The 24,488-nt window shown below is 44.0% G+C and overlaps 1 protein-coding gene across 1 annotated transcript in view; it reads right to left on the bottom strand.

Moving 5' to 3' along the window:
- myo15aa (myosin XVAa) overlaps positions 1-4,862 on the bottom strand; it is a 55,412-nt gene extending 50,550 nt beyond the window's left edge. Inside the window, exons 1-4 of the mRNA XM_033645343.2 lie at positions 4,780-4,862; positions 3,068-3,131; positions 2,753-2,862; positions 2,340-2,414 (exon numbers count right to left, since the gene is read on the bottom strand). Of these exons, the coding sequence (XP_033501234.2) occupies positions 2,340-2,414; positions 2,753-2,862; positions 3,068-3,131; positions 4,780-4,862 (332 nt within the window). The remainder of the gene's footprint in view (positions 1-2,339; positions 2,415-2,752; positions 2,863-3,067; positions 3,132-4,779) is intronic.
- Positions 4,863-24,488: the final 19,626 nt, after the last annotated feature.

Below are 24,488 nucleotides of genomic sequence, written 5' to 3'. Positions count from 1 at the left end.
CATAAGGTTTCAACTCACGGGCTGGTTAGCTAAAAACCGGGCCATTACTGGTCACTGTACACCAGACCTCAGTTTCCCCTAAACACGCACTCAGTGACTCACACAAACACAGAGTTCACACACATGCACTCGGACACACACACCTCTGAAAGATAATCTGCCGCTGGCCCAGACCTGGCTGGGCTTTCCTTACAGGTGTCTCCTTCCGAATATGGCTAGAGTGTTCCAGGTGTGTGCGAGTGTGGGCGCTTGTGTATTTCATATGATTGTTTCTGGACAATTTCTAAAAGCGCACACTGACGTGAAAGTGTGTGAATGTTTTGTATATGTGTCTGCGCTTTTACATCTGAGTTAGATGTAAAAGAGCTATGACTATACGTGTGTTTGTGCGTGGAGATGAGTTCTGACACGGGGCGGGCGCCTGTGACAGATAGACGGAGCGCGCTCTGTCTTAAGTTTGCTGGCCAGAAAACCACAGACAGACACTCATGAATTTACAAACACTAATCCAACTGGAGATGGAAACCTAACTGTCCAAGAAGCTTTTTGGACACTGCGTATACCAGGGTTAAACCCTTACAAAACCCTGTGACGTTACCAACCTAATGATACACACACAAAAAATATCTTGTTGCAGCACATAAGATTTTTATGTTAGAAAAAAAAACTTTGTAAAGGCTGATAGTTATACTTCATAGTGTAGTAGTATGTCCTGATTGCGTGCATACTGCATGCAACAGTACGTACTTTTTAAGGGCAGCTGCAGTACCTACTAAAAGTAAAAAGAAAAGTGTGATTTGGAACGCACCCCTAAATAATGGTGTAATAGTAACAATATTAAACAAAAGTACAAAATTCAGCTCCATTTGTCTTATACTACACATGTTTTCCCAACATATAGAACCTGCTAATGTTATTAGCATGAGCTTATGACATTTTAGGTTGCATAAATTAGCCTAGAGGCTAGCAGAATTTTCCTCTATAAAGCCAGGAACAACAGCAACATTTAACAAGGGTAAAGGCCTTTTGCGTACTGAGTCCATTTTTTTTTTGTCTGACATTGTCGCGCATCTAAAAATAAATACGACTTCATGTTGTGTCAATCGTGTTTGCACATTCAGTCCAAAATGTTCATCTATTATCTGTGTTTTTTTCCACATCCATCAGAAGCCTTGGGAGATGTCCAAGAATCAGTGAAGAAAATGTGGCTGCAGGACACAGACGTGACAAGACAGAGGGACAGGGCCCAATGACTCATTTCATAACTCAGATAGCTCACTTTCAACAGGTCAGATAGTAATATTCAGGTGGATGATGATTACGAGGTGGAGGATGATGTGGACCGCAGACTGAGAGGGAGGACAGCTCTGCTCCTTCATGCAGCTGAGATACCAAATGACAGACAGGGAGGGAGATGTGACAGCCAGATAGGTAACTCCAGTGGAGAGAGGCAAAGATGGAAATGTGTCTTTTGATTTTGTAACATATTGCGAATTTTCACAAGCAATAGAACAATAAAACGCATCAGAATCTGTGTGCCAGATTTCTGTGCTTAACATTTTTTTCAGATGACAGGTTAAAAAAACTGCATCCCAAAAAAACTGACTTAGTGTGCAAAGGCCTTAACGTTACAAAATTCAGCTCCATTATAACTCACAAGGTTTACCTACAAAAAGTCCTATACTGGACACATTTTCCCCACATATACAACATGCTAACATTATAAGCATCAGCCTATGACATTTCCCCTTGCATACATTAGCCTAGCAGCTAGCCGACTTTTCCTCTACTCATATGAAGCCAAAATAAATTACACAAAAGACTTAAAATACTTTTTTTGGTGGGAGCTTTATTGTCCTCACAAGTTATTGTTTCTTATCTGTAGAATAAAAGCTTTGTTCCCACTAAGGGGAAACGGTTTTCAGCTTTCAAAAATAAAGAGGAGGTCTGCTTCAGCACAACATGTAGTTAGGCCTACATTTCTAAGGAGGTGCACGTTAGGCTACAGCGCAGGGTATGTAACGTATCGTGTCTTATTGAACTACTTCACAAAGTGCTTTGCTTTCCATAGCTGCAGTTGCGGTCAATAAGCGTGCCGTGTCTCTCAGTACATAGTTGAGTACAGTACAGGGTACATATCCATGCAGAGCCTACGCCGTGGATATGGAATACAGTCAACTCATAAGTATAAATCCTGCTTGAATCCAATGTAATGTATGATGAACCGTGTTTGTACGAAGTAATATTGTTGTGAACTTTGATGTCGGGTTTACAGGTACATGGAAAGTCATTATAAATGTGTATTTTTCTAAGGAGTGTGGAGACAGTCGGCCTCTTACCTGATTATTATGACCTGGTTGTGTTTGGCATCCATCAATGTGGAATAAGCAGCGTTTGCTATGGCAAACAAGTGCCTGAAGAAGAGAGAGGAGCTGCATCAAGCTGAGATATTTAAACATATATAAAAGCAACGAACACAAACTTCATGTCTTCTCCTTTTTTCTACCCTTATCCTCTGTATTTCTAACCATCTTTTTTCCCTGCCCTGCCTTAATTATTTACCTGAACCATTCCTTCCTTTACTCAAAACATGTGGGCTTCCTTTCTAGTTTCAAACAGAACACGGTAAGGATCTATTATGTTTTGTTTTTAAAATACAATATTAACCAGCTATAATATAATACTGACAACAGCGTTCTGTTTGTTTGTTTTCATTTCACTGTCCCCACATTTGAGCGTGAACATGACTCACGGAGGGTTCTCTCCCAGAGCATGACCCTTGTACAGCAGCACCACGTCTGTCCCATAGATGTTGTACATCTTGTAGGGGTTCACAGACACCAAAATGCTGCCTATGTATGACTGAAAAAGAAGAAGAAAAGAAAGAAATGGAAATTTAAAAAAAGAAATAGATAAAGAGATAGATTTGTAAAATCAACACAAACTCAAAAGGAACTAATCTGACTTCTGATTTATACATAAGTTCAAGACATTTTCAGGTATAGTATAATGAGTCTATGTATGCAGGTGTTTGTATGTTGGACGTGTGTGCTGCTCAGATACTTGCATAAATAATCTCTCTCTCAAATCTTTTCCGCAGGTTCAGCAGGACAGCCCCTTCATGCATCTCCCTGGACAGAAGCAGTAAGACAAAGATATTTAAGGATGACAAAGGACTTCTGCTGCCACCACAAAGGCACGATCTCCCTTACCCACCAGCCTCGATTGCGGGACAGTTAAAAGACCTTGTTCGAAGGATCTAAGAGGTCGGGAGTCAGAGTAGGGGCAGAGAAGTTCAGCCCATGTATGGCTTTATAAACAAATAAAATAATCTTAAAATCAATCCCGTATTTGATAAATTCAGTGTCCACTGTGCTTAATTCAAATCTGGCCTTTCTTCACTAAGTATTGTGCTAATCTTTAGGCATAGCCAACCACTACAACTGTCTTTGATGCTTTATAACGATGACTGCCCACTGATCACACTGTATATGCTGAAGCATGGTCTCATTCTCCATACACTGAAAAAGGCAAACATGACTGCAGTTCAGGGGTGAATCTAGGATCAGAGATTTAGGAGTGCTGAGCACCCAGAGAGCTGCCCAGCCAGGCAAGATAAATTTCACTGTTTTGTACATTTTAACGCAATTTCATTCCCATTTGTGAAAGAAAAGCACAACACTTTTTGGGAAAGTCTGTGACTAAACCATCAAATCTGATAAAGGTTATTTAAATGCTGAGCCACAGCAAAAGAGGAATGGATTGGAATCATCAAAGAAACATATCGTAACCCTAATTTCTGGAGGAGGATAATTCATTTTGATACAGCAGCTCCTCAACATACACATAAACAGTATGTATGTTTCTGGAGTAAACCAGCCCCCTATAGTGAGTACCAAAAATACCAAAAATGGACCTTGGACTTATTTTTTGGACTTTTATTTGAAATGCAATGCACAACATGTGACATTAACACATTAACAGTAATTGACTTTTTGAATGTTTGTCTCTGCCTTTTCCCTTCTTGTCACAATAGGAGTTATAATGTTAATGGGCATCCAGTCAGTTAGCTAGTCAGTAGCACCTTGGCTTTAATATTAACACATGCACATGACACAACAGCTAGCTTCTCTCATTCCAATTCAAACAGAGGACAGTGGTACTGACCACCTGTAACGTTTCCTAGCTAGAAAAAACGTCAGTTAACTCCTACCTAACAACATAAACGGTGACCTACAATTAAATGCAGCAAAAATGAGGACTGGTGATGATAATAATGTGTTGGTATTGAGTGGTAGGAGTTAAGAAATGTGCCACTTATCCTGGTTTAAGCCAGGTACTTACACCACTACTGCATATCAGCCACTCTGGAAGGCTCTGTGCAGGTAGAGCGCTCAGAGCCCGAGTCAGGGAAAGGTGGGAGGGATGGGGTGGGTCAAACCATTTTTGAGGCAAGGGGGGAGGGGGGTTGCTGCTGTATTTTTGTTGTTAAAATATTACGTTGCAAACAAGTACTGTATGGTTTTGACACTTTTCTAGCTTAAAAAGGATTTACAATAAAAAAAATAAATAAATCTCTCAAATTTTAGGGGTGCTGGGATTCAATTTAGGGGTGCTTCAGCACCCCCAAAAATGGGCTAGAAGCGCCTATGCTGCAGTTTATTACCTTAAATCATGATTAACCAAATGGAATACATTCTTTAACGTGATGGATTGCCTTAAATCTGACTACACTTTGTGACAGAGTTAACTCAGGTGTGAGTGATTTTCTTTACTTACTCTAACTGTGTCATATCTTCCACCCCGTCTTCCTCTCGTTGCTCTCGGTGAGCCATCGTGGTCAGGCTTCTGATTGAGTACATCTAAAATACAGGCATCAGAAAGGAGGACATGATGCATGTACAAAGCTCTTTGCACTGTGTACATGCACTAATACATTCACACACTCATGTGGAAATATCAGTTCTCTCTCTTTTGGATTATCCCAGTCTTCATTGTATCCAGAGTCATCTCTCACCAAGGAAATGTGCTTTAGACATTTTATCTTATTAGCCCAGTGGAATTGTATATTCTGATTACAAAAATGTTTTCCAAATGAGCTACCATCCCTCTGATTACTCCCTCTCGCTTTCACCCAGCATTACACTTCCAACTGCAAGATTACACCACATGTAAGGGATGATGCCGAAGAGGTGTCCATTATCAGGAATTAATTAAGCCAGTAATGGACTAAGCCACTAATGGACACCTTGAAGGGCATTTACACCATGGTCACCTGCCAAAGAAAAAAACACTAACCATTTATTTATATTTTTGCAATCAAAATCTAAAGTTGTTTGTTTAAAATGTTTTGGTGGTTACTTCATCTTTATATGTGTTACTTAATCAGCAGTAAGACAAGAGACTTAATCAGTCTCTTTTTCAAACTTGGTGCCGACTATCCATCCATCCATTTTCTAACCGCTTCATCCTCTTGAGGGTTGCGGGGGGCTGGAGTCTATCCCAGCTGGCATTGGGCGAGAGGCAGGGTACACCCTAGACAGGTCACCAGACTATCACAGGGCTGACACATAGAGACAGACAACCATTCACACTCACATTGACACCTATGGACAATTTAGAGTCACCAATTAACCCGCATGTGGGAGGAAGCTGGAGTACCTGGAGAAAACCCACGCTGACACAGGGAAAACATGCAAACTCCGCACAGAGGGGCTCCCACACCCTGGATCGACCAGGAACCCTCTTGCTGTGAGGCGACAGTGCTGGTGCCGACTAATTAAGGACAATTTTCGAGCACTGCTTGGACAGTGACAGCCAGAGTTTGTAATGGCATGTCATTGCATTGTGCTGTAAAGGGGGTAAAAATAAGTATGTCTACCTGGGTGTCATATTTCCATCACATCATCGCTGGAGCCAAATATTTGTGACTACTGCAGTCATTTATCCCGGGAATGAATGCTGATGGTAACCTTTCCCACCAAAGTCAAAAGCCAGATTTTAGTTGCTGTTAGTGAGTTTTTTTGTCCAGTGGAAAAGGGGCTTTAGATACGACTTGGCAACTGGAGATATTTCTAGTGCGCTCAGCTCATAGAGCCCTTCAGCTCAGTAGTTAGCCAAAAAGCTAATGTTATGCTAGTAAGATTCAAAGTGAATAACAGTAAACATGATAAACAAATGGTAAATATAATCTGACGGTATGTTTAACAACAAAAATAGCTAGCCGTGCAGCCATGCCATTGTACCCAAATCAATGTCAATATAAGATTTTCCTGAACAAATGATGGCTATGTGTACTGTCAGCCGAGGCCTGAAGTAGCAAGTTGAATAGCAAAATGACATATTTGGTTGAGATGGTGGATATACAAAAATACATATGGCTTCATTTTTCTCTGCAGTTGCCGCTTGGTATTTAACCACACCATGGTATAAAACAATTATAGTATGGTGCCAAACATTAGCTATTGTGTCTAACTGTAGTGTGAGTCATGTTTCAAAACTTTTACCTTGTCATACCAGTGCCCCTGTGGTTCTCCCTCCCTGCTGAGATTCCACTCCCCTGGTTCGTGCCCCACTTGTCCCTGTCCCATCAGGCTGTGGGGGTCCAGCAGTTCCCCGTCTCTATACATCGACCACTTATTGAGGTTCTGCACTGTCCCGTGAGGTAGTACCCTCTCTGCACCCCATACATCCACATCTTGCTGCAGTCCCAAGCCTTCAGCTCCGGGGCCCTGTGCCCAGTGCTGCCCAAGGCCAGATCCCTGGACCTGGGGTGACACTACAGCATATGATGAAGGTAGACGGAAAGAGGCCCCTCGGAGGTTAGGGTTCTGCAGGGCACCAGAGAGGTTAAGTGTACGAGGTTCTGGGGTGCTAGGGGCACCAAGCCGTGTCATGATATTACCCTCAGGGAGACGGTAATTTGCCCCACGAAGGTTTGGGTTCTTTGATAATGCATTAGACAGATCAAGTGTTCGAGGTGCAGGAGTGGGCTGAGGGCGGTTCATCAGCGTTCCATCAGGCAAACGGTAGGTGGCAGATCGAAGGTTCTGGTTGCGAAGAGCATTGGAAAGGTCAAGGGAGCGTGACTCAGTGGTTTCTGCAGAACCAGGCTGCCTGAATAGTGATGTGTTTGGAAGTTTGTAGGAGGCACCTCTAAGGTTGGTCTTTAACATTGCATTAGAAAGGTTAGGACCGGAGGGAGCAGAGGTGGAAGCTTGGTTCTGTGAAAACAATGATGATCCACCTGGGAGCTGAAACTTTGCCATACGCAGGTTCGCATTCATCAGGGCACTAGATAGCCCCGGTGATGATACAGTACTCTCAGGATTCTGTGGCTCCTCTACCGGATGTGTTAGAAATGAACCATCTGGTAATCGATAAGAGGCCTTACGAACATTAGCATTGAGAAGAGCAGAGGAGAGCATAGAAGATGAAGGGGCAATGGGCTCAGGCTCATTTCTTGTTACCAAAGTCCCATCTGGCACCCTATATGTAGCTTTACGTAAACTGGGGTTCAACAATGCAGAGGAAAGCATAGGTGAGGAAGGAGAGGGTGCAGGTGTAGGTTCTGCCCTGGTTACTAGAGTGCCATCAGGCAAACGATATGTCGCCTGTCTCAAATTGGGATTGAGCAGGGCAGAGGACAGCATAGAGGACGAGAGGGGTGATGGACTTGGTGCAGCTTCAGCAGGTTCAGTTCTGGTGATCAGTGAGCCATCAGGAAGTCGATAGGTGGCCTGTCGTAGGCTTGGGTTCTGCAGGGCATTGGATAGCATAGAGGGTGACAGTCTCCCACCTCCAACATCACTGGTAACTGGAGACTCAACAGGGCTCCGGGACATTGTCAAAGCGCCACTTGGAAGCCTTAACATGGATCCCTGAATTTGGGCAGTCCGCAATCCACCAGAGAGAAATGAGGAGGTACCTCTGATAGTCCCTTGTTGAGGTGTGGTGGGAGGAGGGGCAGGAGAGGCAGGAGACATGGGGGAGAGGTGTCGCTGAAGGGGTGAGGCAAAGGAAGCATTACGTAGCTGGGAGTTAAGCATAGCAACAGACAAGTGTGGGGAGGAGGGTAAAGAGGGGGCAGGAAGGGCTGCTGCCTGTGGGGGTGAAAGGACATTTGTATAGACATTGGCATTGCGTTGTAGAGGAGACGTGTAGGAGGCGTTACGCAGGCGGGAGTTCTGCATCAAAGCATTGGATAGACCAAGAGTGGCATATGGGCTACCCTCCTGGCTCACCTGTACATCCGCTGATATTGCCCCCTCCCCACCAGGTATTGGGGAAGGGCTTCTCTGTAAAGGTGTGGTGTAACTGGCATTCTGCAGATATGGATTCTGGAGCGCATGCCCTAGATAAGGTGATGGGGGTACAGTTTGAGGGAGGTTTTGGGGGTGGACTTCATACTGTGGTTGGGGAGATGAGGGTCTCTGTAAAGGAGAAACAGTGGTGGAGTATGGGATGGAGGAAGGAAGAGGAGAAGGAGGAAAAGGAGCACCTACAACCTGATGGTTTGGTAAAGCATTTGTAAGCATTGGGGAGGGTCCCGGCTCCATCATTGTGTAGTCATGCTGGGTGATACCCTGAGATGATTGGAGAGTACCAGGAGGAAGACCAGGTTGACGTAATGGAGGTTGAAAAGATGATGGTCCTAGATTCTGGGGACTCATAGCCCTGTGGGGAAAGGGGGACTGTGGGCGAGACATATGGTGCATGGGAGAGGCTGAACGCGAGGGCAGAGGAGATGGACGTTGCAGTGGTAGTGGAGATGGAGGTCTACTCTGTAGCCTACGCACTGATGGCTGGGGAGATAGAGGGCCACTCTGTTTCAAAGACGGCTGGGGAGAGACAGGTGGCACTGGAGGAGGTCCTCTGAATGACTGCCTAGACTGAAGAGAGGGCTGGTTTCTGGGCATACGAACTAGTGGCTGTCCCCTACCTACAGGTCTGTGGAAGCCTCCTTGGTTAGTACCAATTCGTTTTGACTCCCTTAATCCTGCAGGGCGGGAGCCTGCCCTGGCTAACATGGGTGTTCCAGCTACACCCCCAATCTGTCCTGAGGGAGGGGCTGTGCCACTATGGATAGAGGACCTGAATGGGGCTACATGCTGAGTGACAGGGGGTCCATGTCTACTGCGTCTCTGTAAGTAGGGATTAGCTGGAGAGGGTTTTACGGCCCCCATGGGCACATGAGCTCGGCCACCAACACCACCCCTCAGCCTCCGAGTAGAGGACCGGGTTGGAAGGGGGCGACTGGTCATTCTTGATGGGGAAGGAGAAGGAGGACGATGGGGAGAGGTGGGCCGGAAGGTTTGCGGGGGAGACTGAGATCTCTCTGGTAGAGGCGGGCTACGTCTTTGTGGGGACGGGAGGGGAGGAGATGGGGAACGCCTCATCTTGGATGTTTGTTTTCTACCTTTGAACATATGCGGTCTGGTAGGTGGCAGAGGAACAGCATCAGGAGGGGGCTGCTGTCTGAAAGAGAGTCTTGGGGAAGGTGGTGGGCTTGCTCTCCTCCTCAGTGATCCCCGGGGTGAAGGTAGAGGGCTCGAAAGGGGGGATTGGGGTCGGACTGTTGATGGAGCTCTGCGTAAACCAGCTCCCCCCCTTCCTCTTGACAAGGATGGCTGAGCTCTAACTGACATCCCTCTCCTCTGGAATGATGGGGAAGGAGGTGGGCTGGGGGGCCTCCGCCTCTGGGAAGTCTGCATCTGGCCTGCCACTGAGGCCCGATGAGGTCCTCTCCTTTGTAAGCGAGGGGAGAAATGTGGATCTGACTGGATGCCTGTTTGAAAGTCCATGTGATGTGGTGAGAAGCGGGGTGAAGGAGGTGGCATCGCCCTAACTGATCCTGGCCTAATTGACAGCTGTGGCGATGGAAGGGGACTCATTCGTCGCACTGGCCTGGGTGAGGCCATTGGTGAATGTAGTGGTGAAGGCATCAGCGGAGGCATTGGTGGCTGTATCTGTGCAACCATTGGTGGCATTTGCCCCATCTGAAACATTTGTGGGTCCTGGGGGAGGGTTGGTTGGTACATTTGGGGTGCAAATTGTAGTGGCGAGGGGGCTTGTCTAGGAAGTATGGGGATTTGTTGTTGGTTCATGGCAGCGGGGTAAGGGGGCTGTGCAGGAGGGTATGTAGGAAGAGGCTGCTCATAACTTATATCGGACATCATTTCCAAATTGTTGAGGGCAAGAGCTGGGGAGGGAAGGGGGAACATGGGGGAAGCTGGCTGAGAATAAAGAGGAGTAGGAGGAGGTGGCGGCAGGGTTTCCACCTCTAGTCTATCTTTTCCAAATAGCTTGACCTGGGGCCTGGGGACCCTGAACTGCTCTGCTGAAAATGGCTCAGGAAGAGGGTAAGACAGCTGCTCCTGTCCATATAGCTGTCCTATATCGCCTGGATCCTGCCCAGGATCCATATAGAAAGATTGCTGATAGGGGTTATAAACAGCAGCAGGGTCTGTATATCCCAGCATTGGGTCATTATAAAGGCCTGGAACAACATCATAACCACCATTCATCACGCTATACGGGTGACTCCCATAGTTATAACCCATATTGTAGTCAAAGTAATCTCCATATGGCTCAGGGTCATATGGGTCATAGTAACCATCCATGGCACTACCATAGTAGCCATATGGCTCTGGCTCCACTGCATACAGCATTCCATCTTCACCATAGAAATACTCTACCCCTTCATCGCCATAGTAATCTTCATACTCATCCTCATAATAGCCATAAGGGTAACCGTAGTAATCCACGTCATCCTCATAGTAAAACTCATCATCATAATAAAAGTTGCCCTCATCATCGTAGTAACCATATTCATCTTCCCACTCGTCATCATCATAGTAATCCAGGTCTTCTCCGTAAGGGTCATAGGGGTCATAGGCTTGTCTCATGTAGCCTCTAGGTCTCCCCCTGCTGTGGTAATCTTCATCATATCCATACTCATCATCGTCATACTCATAGGCCTCATTGTAATAATGAGTCTCTCTCCCTCTAGCGTTCCTGTTAGCAAATGACAGACTCTTTTGTCCCCTACCTCCTGCTCGTGCCCCCAGGCGACCTTGGCCCTTAGAAGTCAGGAACCTCCCTGTCAGCCAGTTAGATGCTGCAGCTATCCTTCCTAACATCCAGCTTTTACTCTTAAAATCTGATCCTGCTTTCTTTTTCCCAAACATGCCTTTAAACTTCCCTCCCAGTCCCTTTGCCTCTGTTGCCATTTTCCCCTTGCCCCCTAAACCGGATAGATTTATTGTCTTTTTAGGTGGTGTGGTTTCTTTTGGAGCCTCCTTTTTATTAAACAAGCTGAAGCCAGACAGACCTGGCTTTTTGTCAGCAGATGATTTACCCCCAAACCCAGCTAAAAGCTTGCTGGTTCCCAGTAACGGTTTACCACCAGAAGGGGGTTTCTTTTTCTTGGAGAGTCGTAGGAAAAGACGAGAGGTGCTTTTGAGGTTTCTCTTTGGTTTCGCTTTCTCTGCCGGCTGTTTAGAGGGCAAGGTAAAAGGAGTGGACTTCCCTGCAAGGCCTGAGAGGGCTTTGGAGGCTCCTTTGAGGTGAGACTTGACATCTGGTGTCTTTTGTGTTTTTGCTGCAGCAGTGCCCCTTTTCTGTCCCTCTGCAGCAAAGCCCATCATGGCCTTGGAGGCTCCTCTGATGTTGACATCACTCATCTTTTTCAGATTTACTGCACCCATCCCTTTCTTCATCTGAGGCTTCCTATCCTCCTCATCATCATCATCAGACAGAGGTGGTTTAGCAGGCTTAAATCCCTTCACAGCCATGGCCTTGGATGCACCTTTTAGAGCTGCTTTCCCTTTTCCTTTATCCTTCTTGACAACTACCTCCTCCTCACTTTCCTCATCTTCCTCAGTCTTCATCTCCTCTTCTTCTTCCTCTGACCCTTCCTCTGACTCGCTGGCAGGCTTCTTTCCCTTTCCCTTCTTTCCATCATCCTTCCCTTTCCCCTTAGCCGGTGGCTCCTCTGCCTTCTTTCCCCCTTTCTTGTCATCTTTCCCTCCCTTCTTATCATCCTTTCCTCCCTTCTTTGGCTCCTCTGACTTGCCTTTCTTGGCAGCTGATTTTGCGTCACCTTTTTTAGGTGGCATGATGTCTTCTTGCTCAAATCATTTTAAACAAGAAGAGGAAGAACGAGATCCCAAAATGTGCTAAAGCAGGTCAATGTTGATATGAGTCTAAATAGTAGCAACATCCTCTCTGTCCCAATGCTTTTCACGTCTTCTCTCCTTTTTCCTCCATCTGATCCGTCCATGTGACGCCCCAGAAACACACACAGTGGAGCACTCTGTCCCGAGTCAGTTGTTCTATAATGCACACAGAGACAAACACAAACCCCAGTCCTTCAAAACACGATCTAGTAATGGAGTCGGAATCTCAGCCATCAGTGCTTGCTCGCATTACAGTAGGTCTTCAAGCCTCAGCAAAAGAGCTGTTGTCTCTGTGTGAGTAAAAAGAGACGGAAACCTCTTTAAGAGTGTTAAATAAGAAGAGGCAGATGCTTACTGAATTTAAAATGTTACCTGTGAGAAGAATTAATCTCACTGGTTACAGTCTCTCTCAGTTTTACCCACTTATTGCCTCTGGAGTTTTTCCACTGAAGTCCAGCCTGCATAGCAAAAACACTTGCACATTTCTGTCCTTGTTCCTCTTAACAGGCTTGTAAGTAACTTCCCAGGGTCACACGGTGAATAAAAGACCCTGATATCCCAGTGACAGGGTCTGTGTAGTCCTTTGTGTGTCTCCCATTGTTAGTGCGTCCTGTGAGTCCAGCGGTGAATCCTCATCTTGGCCGCCGCACCAACTTTGGCAGGACGTCCCCCCCAACAAGGAGAGTCGATGTGCGTGCGTCCGTGTGAGTCTCGGCCTTCAGGGGTGTCCTCCTCTTTGTCTGAGAGTGAGTGTGTATGCGAGTTGTATCCTCCCACATCCACGTCAGCTTGCCTTTGTGACCTCCTGCAACCTTCTGCATCTCTCTCTGGTTACTGCCGCTTCATGCATCCTTGTTCGCCTCGACTTGAGGCCTCATCGTTACCCTCAGCTCATGTGTATGCACATATGAGCATATGTATTGTATGTCTGTGTGTGTGTGCATGTGCATCAGTGTGTATCCCTATAATACAGTTGCAAAGGGCACCTTAAAGCAGCAGCTATACTGCCTCGGGGTAACTCTATCTGCTGGCTCGCTCCTGTATGAATAATGCAGGCTGGCTGAGCTGTTGCTAAACTGTGTCTGAGAGGCGAAGCCACGCAGAGCCAAAACACGCACACCAATGAGAGAGGCATGGACCACAGCTGAGAGTGATGCCTGCTATAATGTCCGCAGAAGTTTTTAACAGTATGAACAATCCAAAAGTACATATGGGCATGTTTGATGCAAGAAAATACAACATAGGACTTCAAACTGGCAATGTACTGTATGTGGGTTATTAAATTAAATAAAGGATTAAAAATTAACATTTAATAAGTCAAGCTCTCCAGCAAACTGCAGTTATTAATTTACAGCAACTTTCCATTATGAGGCTGCCACAGATTTTTACCAATGAATTGACTTAAAGGGAGATATCTGCACATCTGTCTCAAATGCAGGTGCATTGGAAAGTATCTCTTACGTCTCTTGCTCATCTTCACGATTTATTTGTTAAACTACTCTTGACAGGGGCGTCAGTGGCTTAGTGGTAGAGCCCGGGTTCAACTCCAGCCTGTGGCCCTTTGCTGCATGTCATTCCCCCTTTCTCTCCCTCCTTCACACTTATCTGTCCTATCAATTAAAGGCTAAAATGGCCAAAAACATATCTTTAAAAAAAAAAAAAACTACTCTTGACAAAGGTCCAGGGGGACTGAAACATCGGTGTACCTAATAAATGGTGAAGCTGAGTAAGAGTGGTGTGCGGGATCTTCTTTTTAAGACTACCAATGACTTTTCAAAACTTTTCCATAATACTTTACCCCAGTTACAATTCCATGACTTTATTTAAGTATTCAAAATGGATGGACATATATGATGTTGCAGCCATACAATGTTGCACAGGTATTTGTGGACAAGAAAATTGCTCACGCTGCTAACTCCACTTGCTAATTAGAGATTCCCACTGCCAACTAGCTGCATGCACCAATAGACCAAACCAGCACAGAAAGGTGGAGTTGGGATGTAAGTCACACATGTGTAAGTCTCAAGTCATAACCTTCAAGCCTCAAGCAACTCCCCTGCTGCGAAATATGCGTTATCATATTTTTAAAAACAAAACTTCTCAACATGTAGAAAATAAAAAAGTGAAGTCCTTTCAAGTCATCTGTCTTAAGTAAAAGTCAAGTCATAATAACCAAGTCAAAGTCAAGTTGAGTCTTTCATCAGTGTTAGTCAAGCAAGTCTTAAGACACGAGCCGAGTCATGTGACTAGAGTCCTCCACCTCTGCATACAGGTACTATACACAACGTCAAGGCCACGCCCCTTTTGGGGGGATAAAAAAACAAAAATCTTAAAGAAAGATGTCAATGCAATTTTATGTGTTTGGATAACAATTTTCCTAAGTTTCTATACATTTTTTGGTAAACAAATGTTTGTTCTGTAGACATGTCTCATAATTGTTTTGCAACTTTGCCTGAACCTGAGCATTTGTAATACCTTTTTAAGTTAAGGTTGATCAATTGCCATCATGTCCGGTCAGTCTTTCCTGTCAAGCTGGATCAGAGACCCAAAGGAGGCCTTGGCAATGATGACGTTTCAAATGTTTCAGCAATCATGGCACAGCGAGGATTTAGATTAGTAATACATATTTTGTGTGGCATTTAACATGTTTTGGGATTTTTATGAACATATTTTAAATAACAGCCAAAACTTCTCTGAAACATTCTGTCAACTCCAAATTATTTCCAGGCCTAGTAAACAGTTTTTATAATTTCACAACTTTTCCATTAATTTCATGACCATGGGAACCAGGGTTAATTAACTTCTTAGTCCACCTGTCACTGTGGCTGCTGGATTCTAAAATCTACCAGCCGCTGGATAGATTACCAGTTGGTTTTTTTTTTGGCTGGTCAATAAAGCAAATCTAGACGCAACTTGCATATTTTACTGGCATTAGACTGGTGGCTGGTGCTAATTTCCTACCCTGGTGGGAACCCTGCACTTAAGTGACCATGTAAATCCAAAACCATCCCTCAGTATTCATATAATAGAGCCTAATTTTGAGCTAAAAAACAAAAGTGAAGCGCCAGATGTTTCCTGTCATTCCTTACGTCCTGATGTTGCCATGATCCTCTATATGTTTATTTTTTAAATTATTTTACTTATTTTATTTTATTTATTATAAATATTTATTTTCATCACTGTACCTGAAACACATGCACACACACACACATCTCTTCCCTCCCAGAGTGTAACATGGGCATGTGTAGGGTGTGATGGCATGACATAAACTGCAGATGTCGATTCATTGAGGACGTGCTGACGTTCGCTCATTGATGATGATCTGATGTTAATTCATTGACGACGGGCTGATATTCCAGGAGGTCATCTCAGTGGCAGATATGAATGTTTAATGGCTGCCCTGTGTTCTGCCTACGCAGCATGGATAAAACATTCATCGCACACCGCTCTAAATATATCACAAAGGGTCAACCCCGCCCCGGCCTGCTCCCCAACCAATGTATTATACATACGGGCTGGTGTCAGGGGTTAACAGCCAGACACCACAGAGCAGATGGAGGACGGACGGAGAGCAAATAACAAAAGACAGAAAAACACTTCTGACAACAGCCGGATAAACACTAAAATATTAAATACAGACATTTAGCAACATGGAAACATTTCCAAAAACAAAAGAAAGATCTTGATCATTTATGTCAATTACAGTTAACAGGTCCACCTCTGACTTTTCTCTTCGCCAGCTGGAGTTGGAGGGACTAATAGTCTTGACCCAAGATAGGATCTGACCAGAAATCTGTATCACGTATCCCCGGGGGCAGCGACCATGACAAAACTCTAAACTGTCTACAGGCTGCACAGCAATAACAACAGCAGTTGTCGGTATCGTCTAACTGCAGACTGAGATAAGGGGATAAAGGGAGTGAGTGGGCACAGAGGAAAGTTCAAAAGTTCCTTCCTGTCTCATCAGCTACACACACACATATACACAAGGTGAAGGCGGCTGGTCACCAAACAGGTAAAGAGACACACTGAGAGATCTATTCGATATGTGTGATATGTATCTGCTGTCTGGCTGATGTGGTCTGTTGACTGAGTGAACTGGTAATGAATAGAGCGCGGATGACAGAGATGAAGGAGGTGGGGAAAGGTAATGAGGGAAAAGGGAGACAGAGGGAAGGAGAGAGGTGCATCAACAAACTGCTGATGAATGAACTGCAGATTACACAGACGCTGAAAAGATGCTGAGCAGAAAAACAAGTGGGAAGGAGAAGGAAGGAGAGGGAAAGAAAGGCACGCACTGAGAGGATTTAACAAAATGGTGTGAAAAAAACAAAGTCAAAAGAGGGAATGACAAAATGAGAGATTAAGATGGTTATACTGAGAAACAGAAGATGGAGGGGTGACAGAGAGTGACAGAGAGACAATAGGGACCGAGCACGAGAGTGAGAGATGAAGGGGAGAGTCTCTTCGTCTACGTGCCAATCACTGACAACACGCTTTCAGCAGACGCACTCAGCGACACACGACTAATAAAGGAGATCACCTGAGCAGAGCACAGCCAACAGGCTCATTTAATGACTATGGGTGAACACACACACATGCACACTCAGGCAGTATGTCTCATAATGGAGATTGCATGCGATCGCTGAATGCAGCATCGACTCTGAATCATCTGGAGAGGCTAGAGATTGACAGCTACACACACACACATTATTTGGGGTTTTGAAAGCATGCACACACCCACACGTTGCAACTGCAATACATGTGAACACACACACTGCACACAATACATCACGCACACTGCGGGTTTGAGCCAAATGCGTGTCATCATATATTTCACATCCACTTAACAATGCACGGTTTAGTGACTCACACACACATACATCCTTGTACTTCCATCTTTGTGAGGACCCTCATTGACATCTCCACCACTTACCTTAACCCAAACCTAAACCTAACTGTAACCTGAACTCTGATATCGCTCATGTGTATATGCAGTTTTAAATTTTTAAGTTTAAGTTTCTACATCTTTTAAGCACTTACTCTTTTTAACAAGCACTTAGCTTTGTGTGTTTCTGTTGTGCATTTTTTTTAAACATGTGCCCTCTGTTTTTTGACCTATTTTAACCCCACACATGCATCTTTGTATCAGGTTCTTTATTTCAATTCAACACTTGTTCAGACAATTTATAATAAATCCTATTTAATGATCAATTTGTTTATTTATTTATTTATTCATGGACCTACTTATCTATTAATTTATCTCATAAATTTCATCTACAGTCGCCAGGTTATTTCTCCAGAGACCCTGGGGGATGGGAGCATCGCTAATAAATAACAAAGTTCCTGTTGCCCCACGTGTGCAGTGGCCCAGTACCCTCAGATTTTATCCAAAAATTTAAATTATTGTAATGTTCATGGGGCCCTTCCAACACCTATCAGGACTCATAAAAGGACATTTTTAAGTAAATCCCATACTACCACTCCCCGAGAGCCCATGCCCCTCGGAGCTCTCTTTTCAGAGCACTGCGTTTTAACCCCAACCAAACCTAAACCTAACTATAACCTGGCCTTTAAAACCAAGTCTTAAATAGGCCTTTCAAAAAGTGAGGACCAACTGAAATGTCCTCAATTTCCAAACTGTCCTCACAGTGTTGGTAAAAAATGTTTTTTAGTTCTCACTATGATGCAAGTAAAAGTAAACAAACACACAAAATAACGAGAAACAGCCTGAGCTGGACTCTCAAGGTGAGACTCTAAGACAAAGCTGATTCTAAACAAGTATAATATTTACCATGTTCACCAGCTCAGTTTAACAAGTTAGCATGCTAACATTCGCAGCAACCTCCAGGGCTGAAAACGCAGAAGTGCCAAAACCTGCAGTTCCTTGAATGGCCTTATGAGGCTGGCTCCAAAGCAAGTCAATCCCCATAGACCCCCGTGTTAAAAAATCCAACTTTACAGCAGAAACAAACACGTTTACAGCCTGGTATAAAGGATTATTTTGGTCTTTCTAGCTAATTTTACCCCTTCATGACAACTTTACTGAGGTTTAATTTCTATACAAGTCACCAATTTACATTTTATTAAGGCTTAAAGTTACAGATATTTAAGGGTGTGGCTGCTTTGAGTGACAGGCTGAGTCGGATCCACCCCTCGCTCCTCCACAGCTCCAACCTCGCATCCAAATATGGTCACTTCTACCTCTAAACAACCAACAACTAAAATGCTAAAGTCAAGGTTTCAAAATGGGAGTCTACACACCAATGAGTGATGTCATGGTAGCTTCGTCCATACAGTCTATGATTACCACTAAAGTACAATGTACAGATGGTGCTGATGGGTATATTATTAGCTTTGGTAGTATTTGATTACATTATTGGCTAAGTTGAACCACTGCTTGTGGCATTAGATAAAAAGTCGAGGGTTCACCGCAGTTTTTCTAATACATCCTGAGGCAAAATTTAATGGCCATCCATCCAATAGGAGTTCAGATATTTCAGTGTGGACCAAAGCAGACATTATCATCCTTAAACATGTAGGGCCGTTTCACACATGCCTCATTTGGTCCAGACTTTGGGGCTTCAGTTTAATTCAAGCCAAAATTCCAGGTGTGAAACCTCCCCAGGACCACACAACCGAACCTTGGTCCAACGTAAAAAGGGGTCTCAGTCTGGATCAAACTGAATCATGGACGGGTTTGTTTCTGGTGTGAAAACAGTTTTTGGATGATTTGGACATTTTGACCAACTACAGGAAGTTTTGGTGACAAGAGTGTAGTGCCTCAGTGTGTAGTGTGTGTGTGTGCATGGTTTGGCAACTGAGAAACGTGTTAGTGGCTGTGCTCAGAGCAGACAGGTGTTGGCGATCAGAGCAGAGGAGAAACTAGCAGTGAAGTTGTACAGTGGTAGTAAATGTACAGTGTAGGTTTCAGTTTGTCCATGAACAGCTTAACATAACAAAATGAGCAGCGCTAACACATAGACGGATATAAGAAAGTGTCAGTTAGGAAATCCCCCAGAAACACTGACACTTTTCAATTGTTTCTGAGAGGATGAAGGAGATAGGATACGAGAGAACGTGAGAGCTATGTAGGTGACAACAACAGGACATAGGTATGACATGTATAGTTCTGAAGTGCGCTCACATAATTGCAATGTGAAACCATGTATGCTGTGTTACAAAAAAGCAAACTTTGGTTCGGACTTTGAGGTGTGAAAAGGACGGTAATAAGGATGATAATATAGGGAGTTATGAGGGTCAAAGTCACAGCACCCAGACATTATTTAGTACACATTACTCTACCTCTGGAAAATTTTAACTTGATTATTAAAACTATGACAGAGTAAGAGAGAGCGCGTCTTTTCAGATGGAGAAGGTGAGGCAGGAGGATGAGGAGGCTGGACTCAGGTTTCCTGTAAGCCTTAAGCCCCATTCAGGTCTCAACCTTCGCTGCCAGATTACTCAGTGACTTAACAATGGAGAGACGCCAGCGGCCGCTAACACACTGACGACCTGCCACAGAGGATCAAACACCATCACTTGGCTGCATAGAATGCTATTAATAAACCTGAATATGAGATGCTCCCTTTGACCTTCATGTTTTTGTTACAAGTGAATTGAAATGCCAGCGTTTAGCTGCGCCATCAACCATAAGACTAAACGCAAGCTCTGACTTTGGGTACTGAAACTTTACATAGGCTGATTCTTCCATTGCTACATCGATACAGACAACTTATGTGTTAAAGAAGGCGGTTTTTGGAATTCAGCTGATGCTGTGATGCAGAAACAGAGTAGCCAACTACACACGGGTGGGTATGAAGACAGACATTCAAGATGTCCTGGGTGTCCGAACACTTCAAAAAATGACATTAAGAGTGCTTTCAGACCTAGAGTCGTCTTGCTTTGGTCTGAATCAGGGACTAATTTTGTCACAAAGTTGTATAATTGTCTAGAGTTGGTTCATGTTCTCACGGCACCATTTACAAGTGGACCAGATAAAATGCCTTGTGTGAGAAAGCTGATCTTGATTGGTCAGAATTTCCATGTGGGAAAAATCCAGGAAGTAAAGCAAACGTTGAAGAAGAGTACACTTGCAAGATAAATGTGACACTTTGTAATGTCACAATGGAGGGACAACTACGCAGGTTGATTTTAGCGCTGCTCATCGTGGACTATATTGCTGTCATTGTTCATTTTAGTCAAACCATACAGTTTGAAAACGAGGCGTGGCTCCAACTAGAAAACAATGTTTTGATGCATTGGATGTGCTGAATGTGCATATTAAGGCAGTACAGGAGGAGGTGCACATTAATAATCCTCCAGGACTGTAACATGCTCATGTTTAACCCAAACAATGTGTCATGTGACTGCAGTTGGTTCACATCCAGGTCGGAACACCTTCTCTCCACAAACAAACTGCACCAGAGTTCATTTGTAACCGGACTGAGACCACCTCTTCAAGAAGATCTCGGTGTGGTTGTTTTGGTGCGCATCCAAATGCGACTGCTGTGTTCACACCTGCTCAAACAAACCACACTTAGGGGACAAACGAACTTGAGTTTGAATGAACCGAACCAAACAGGGCAGGTGTGAAAGCATCCTAACACATAAAAATAACAAGCTAGTATTGACTCAGCAGACCTACTTGGTTGACTTGTACAACTGACGAGAAGCGCAAATCTGCAGAAAGTGCCATCACCAATTTGTCAAAGGTCACACAACAAAAATCTATATGCACAGAGACAAGTATATATAGGGAAATTTGAATGACAATTGTCTGGCACCAGACAATGTAGGATCCAGTGTTTGTGGAGCTCGGCTCATACAGGGGACTTTGCTGCATTAAAGTGCATCTCAGATGTTCCCACTTCCAGACGTGGGAAGTCATTCTTCCAACTTCGGTGTGTTTGGGTATGGAACTACAATAGTAAATCATGGTAGTACTTTGTTATATAAAGGTTTACCACCAACCAACCAGAAGAATTTACATGCAAAGATGGCATGGAGGTGAAATCTTTGTCAACAGCAGCAACAAATATCATACCTCTGGATTTCATCAGCACAGCTGTGATGTGTAGTCGTTCAGCCACCTGTGTAGCCTTGATGAGCTTTTTAAAGTTTGAAAGTGTGACCAAAATTATAAACAATGTAAATCATAAAATTTCAGGGCCAATTAATACATTTTAATACACTGATGACACCGATGCCCCCGTCTACACACACCTACGCATACTTCAACTATAGAGTAGTCAGCCCTCAACATCTGCTGCCCACAGGACCACTGGGCTGCCTGAACATCACTCACCTCAGCTACAACAAGCACAAACACAAATTCTTAAACTGCAATTTTTGAACTGCCACACCTTCTCAATTACAGTCAGTGTTTGGGATTGTTAGAGCTTACCTTTCCTGTTTATATGAGTGATAGATGTTGATATTTACAGCTCCTACATCCACAGATATGCAAATAATGTCTGGTGGACCTACTCGCTATCTGGAGTAAAAATCGTACTGACTGTCTGCACTGTGTCCTGCTGCTCTTCTGGACCCTCTGTTCATGTTTTATAGCCCTCTGCACACACACACACACACACACACACACACACACCTTTCCTTGAATCATACAGCCCATCTTGATACACAATGGGCCTTTAATGGTAATCATACCCTCTGTGGCTTCAGTGAGGCTTCAGTGATTACCTGAACATCCACAGAACAAATGTACAATAGTGAGTACAGTCATGAGCTGGTGCAGGTAGAAGACCACTCTGTACATCAGTCCATGCATCAGTGGTACAGCATGCAGCGATTAGGTTTCTTAGTAAACATGCTGCACTGTTGTACTCCTGCTGTGTGTGTGTGTGTGTGTGTGTGTGTGTGTAGCGCTATCACCCGCCCTCCGCTCCTGTAAGTGCCTGAGTAAACAACTGTGTAAAACCATTGTGCGTTAATGGCAGGATCACACACACACGCTATCATCCTCCTACATTGGTGTCCAGACGTCAGAGCCTTAAGAGTTATTTGTTGTAAATCCCTTTAAGCGACAATAGGTTGTAAAACATTTGTGTGTGTGTGTTGACGAGCCTTATCAGAATTCCTCACATACACACACACACCACAAAGGGCATCTCTCTCACACACACACACACACACACACACACACACACACGTGTATTGGCCATGGCCGTAGCCAGACAACAGACTGAGCCCTGCAAATGATTGCGGGGGTGAGTAAAATGCCACGTCTGGCCAGTAAATCGAGCAACTCACTTGCCTGGTAAACAAGTGTGAATTTGCACCACCTCGCCCTCTACGCCAAATTTAGCCTCATAGTGCAAAAACTGCAGCCGCCAAAGGGTAGGGAACTTTTTGTGGACCGATGGACAGAGCAAGCTGTAGAGCTGCTGGTCACAGCTAAAAAATAACTGAACACACTGTTTTTGTTGCTACACATCTATGACATCCTGTGTCCTTGTTCTAAGTAAGTTAAATAAATAAAGATTAAACATGACATCTAAGTTTTTGTTGTTATTTGATAACTGCTAATAAATAAAACATTTTGCACAGGGGACAGAATTGACTTTGTCAAGTAGATTTCTGACTCACTCATCAGACTGGGCTGGTACAAGAAAACACTGAACCCTGATAAGGAAGTACAGCTGTACAGTATACCACTGGTTCCCAACTGGTCTAGCCACGGTGTCCAGAGTTCTCCTTAGTTATTACTTCAAGGTCCACATGGTTTAATATATTCAGCGTCATACTTGCATTAAGTAGCTGGCTGTTAGTCACTCACTCTACAGCAGGAAATGGTACTTTGAAATGAAGCAATGTGCCAGAAATTTCTGAACTTCAAAAAAAAAAAAAGTATTTGTTTTACAAACCTTACACGTTCGCAAGTCATTTGCAGTCCATTGAGAATGGACCCACAACCCACTACTGGACCACGACCCACCAATAGGGAACCACTGCAGCACACTATACAAATAAGCAATAAATGAAAGCTACTACTGTTTCAATTTCAATTCAATTTTCAATTTCAATTTTATTTATAAAGCCCAATATCACAAATCACAATTTGCCTCACAGGGCTTTACAGCATACAACATCCCTCTGTCCTTATGACCCTCGCAGCGGATAAGGAAAAACTCCCCAAAAAAAAACCTTTAACGGGGAAAAAAAACGGTAGAAACCTCAGGAAGAGCAACTGAGGAGGGATCCCTCTTCCAGGACGGACAGACGTGCAATAGATGTCGTACAGAACAGATCAGCATAATAAATTAACAGTAATCCGCATGACACAATGAGACAGAGAGAGAGAGAGAGAGAGATGCAGGTAATGACAGTAGGTTACAACAACATTATTGAAAGTAATAATATTATAGTTATAGTTCTGGCTACTGTGGTACAATATGTTGAAAGTATGTATTAATATCTGGCAGTATACATGTGTGACAATAGTCATATGTGTATAATAACAGTAGAGGTATGACTAATGACTAATGATGGCAGCAGCAGCAGGAGGCATCTGGCAGGACCACGGCAGCAGCACAACCACACACGTCACGCTGTCCAGGCACCGCTGCGATATGAGTTAATCTGAGAGACAGTGGAGCACAAAGGCTCCAGAGAAGAAGCCGAGTTAGTGACATCCAGAATGGCCGAGTTAGCAAGATGCAGTAATAGAATACGAGAGAGAAGGAGAGAAGGTGCCCGGTGTATTATAGGGGGGTCCTCCGGCAGACTAGGCCTAAGTTAGCCTAACTAGGGGCTGGTACAGGGCAAGCCTGAGCCAGCCCTAAGATTGATGTTTGCATCAATCACACAAGCAGCATAATATAACTGACACTTACCTCAAACTTTACATGGGCTATCTGATAATTCTAACATTTTAAAGACATCAGCATTTATTTCTAAAACACCTGTCCTGCTGAGGTACAACAACACTACTTGGACAAACCACACACAGTATTGTTGCACATCTAATACTGAAACCATAATAATAATAATGGCAATTTGTTAAGTTTATTTATGATTCTGATTAAATAAATCTGTGATAAAGCTTTGATGCAGCTGCTTCCACCCTATATTTCATTCCTTTTAACTCTGACCTCACATAATATAACCTTGGTACTCATTCACAAAAGAGGTTGTTGCTTAGCACTCCCTAAATGAAAACCGAACTAGGAAGAATGTCATTCTCTTACAGTGCTCCTTGTACATGGAGTAATCTGTAAAAGACTTTAAACTCGGACACTCTGCCACCCTTACCTGTGTTTAAATGCCTTATTTCAGATCTTGTTTTCA

The sequence above is a fragment of the Epinephelus lanceolatus genome, chromosome 18, assembly GCF_041903045.1.
Source record: "Epinephelus lanceolatus isolate andai-2023 chromosome 18, ASM4190304v1, whole genome shotgun sequence".
Classification (NCBI taxonomy): domain Eukaryota; kingdom Metazoa; phylum Chordata; class Actinopteri; order Perciformes; family Serranidae; genus Epinephelus; species Epinephelus lanceolatus.
Note: the sequence above shows the minus strand (reverse complement) of the source record. Positions and strands in the feature narration are given on the sequence as shown.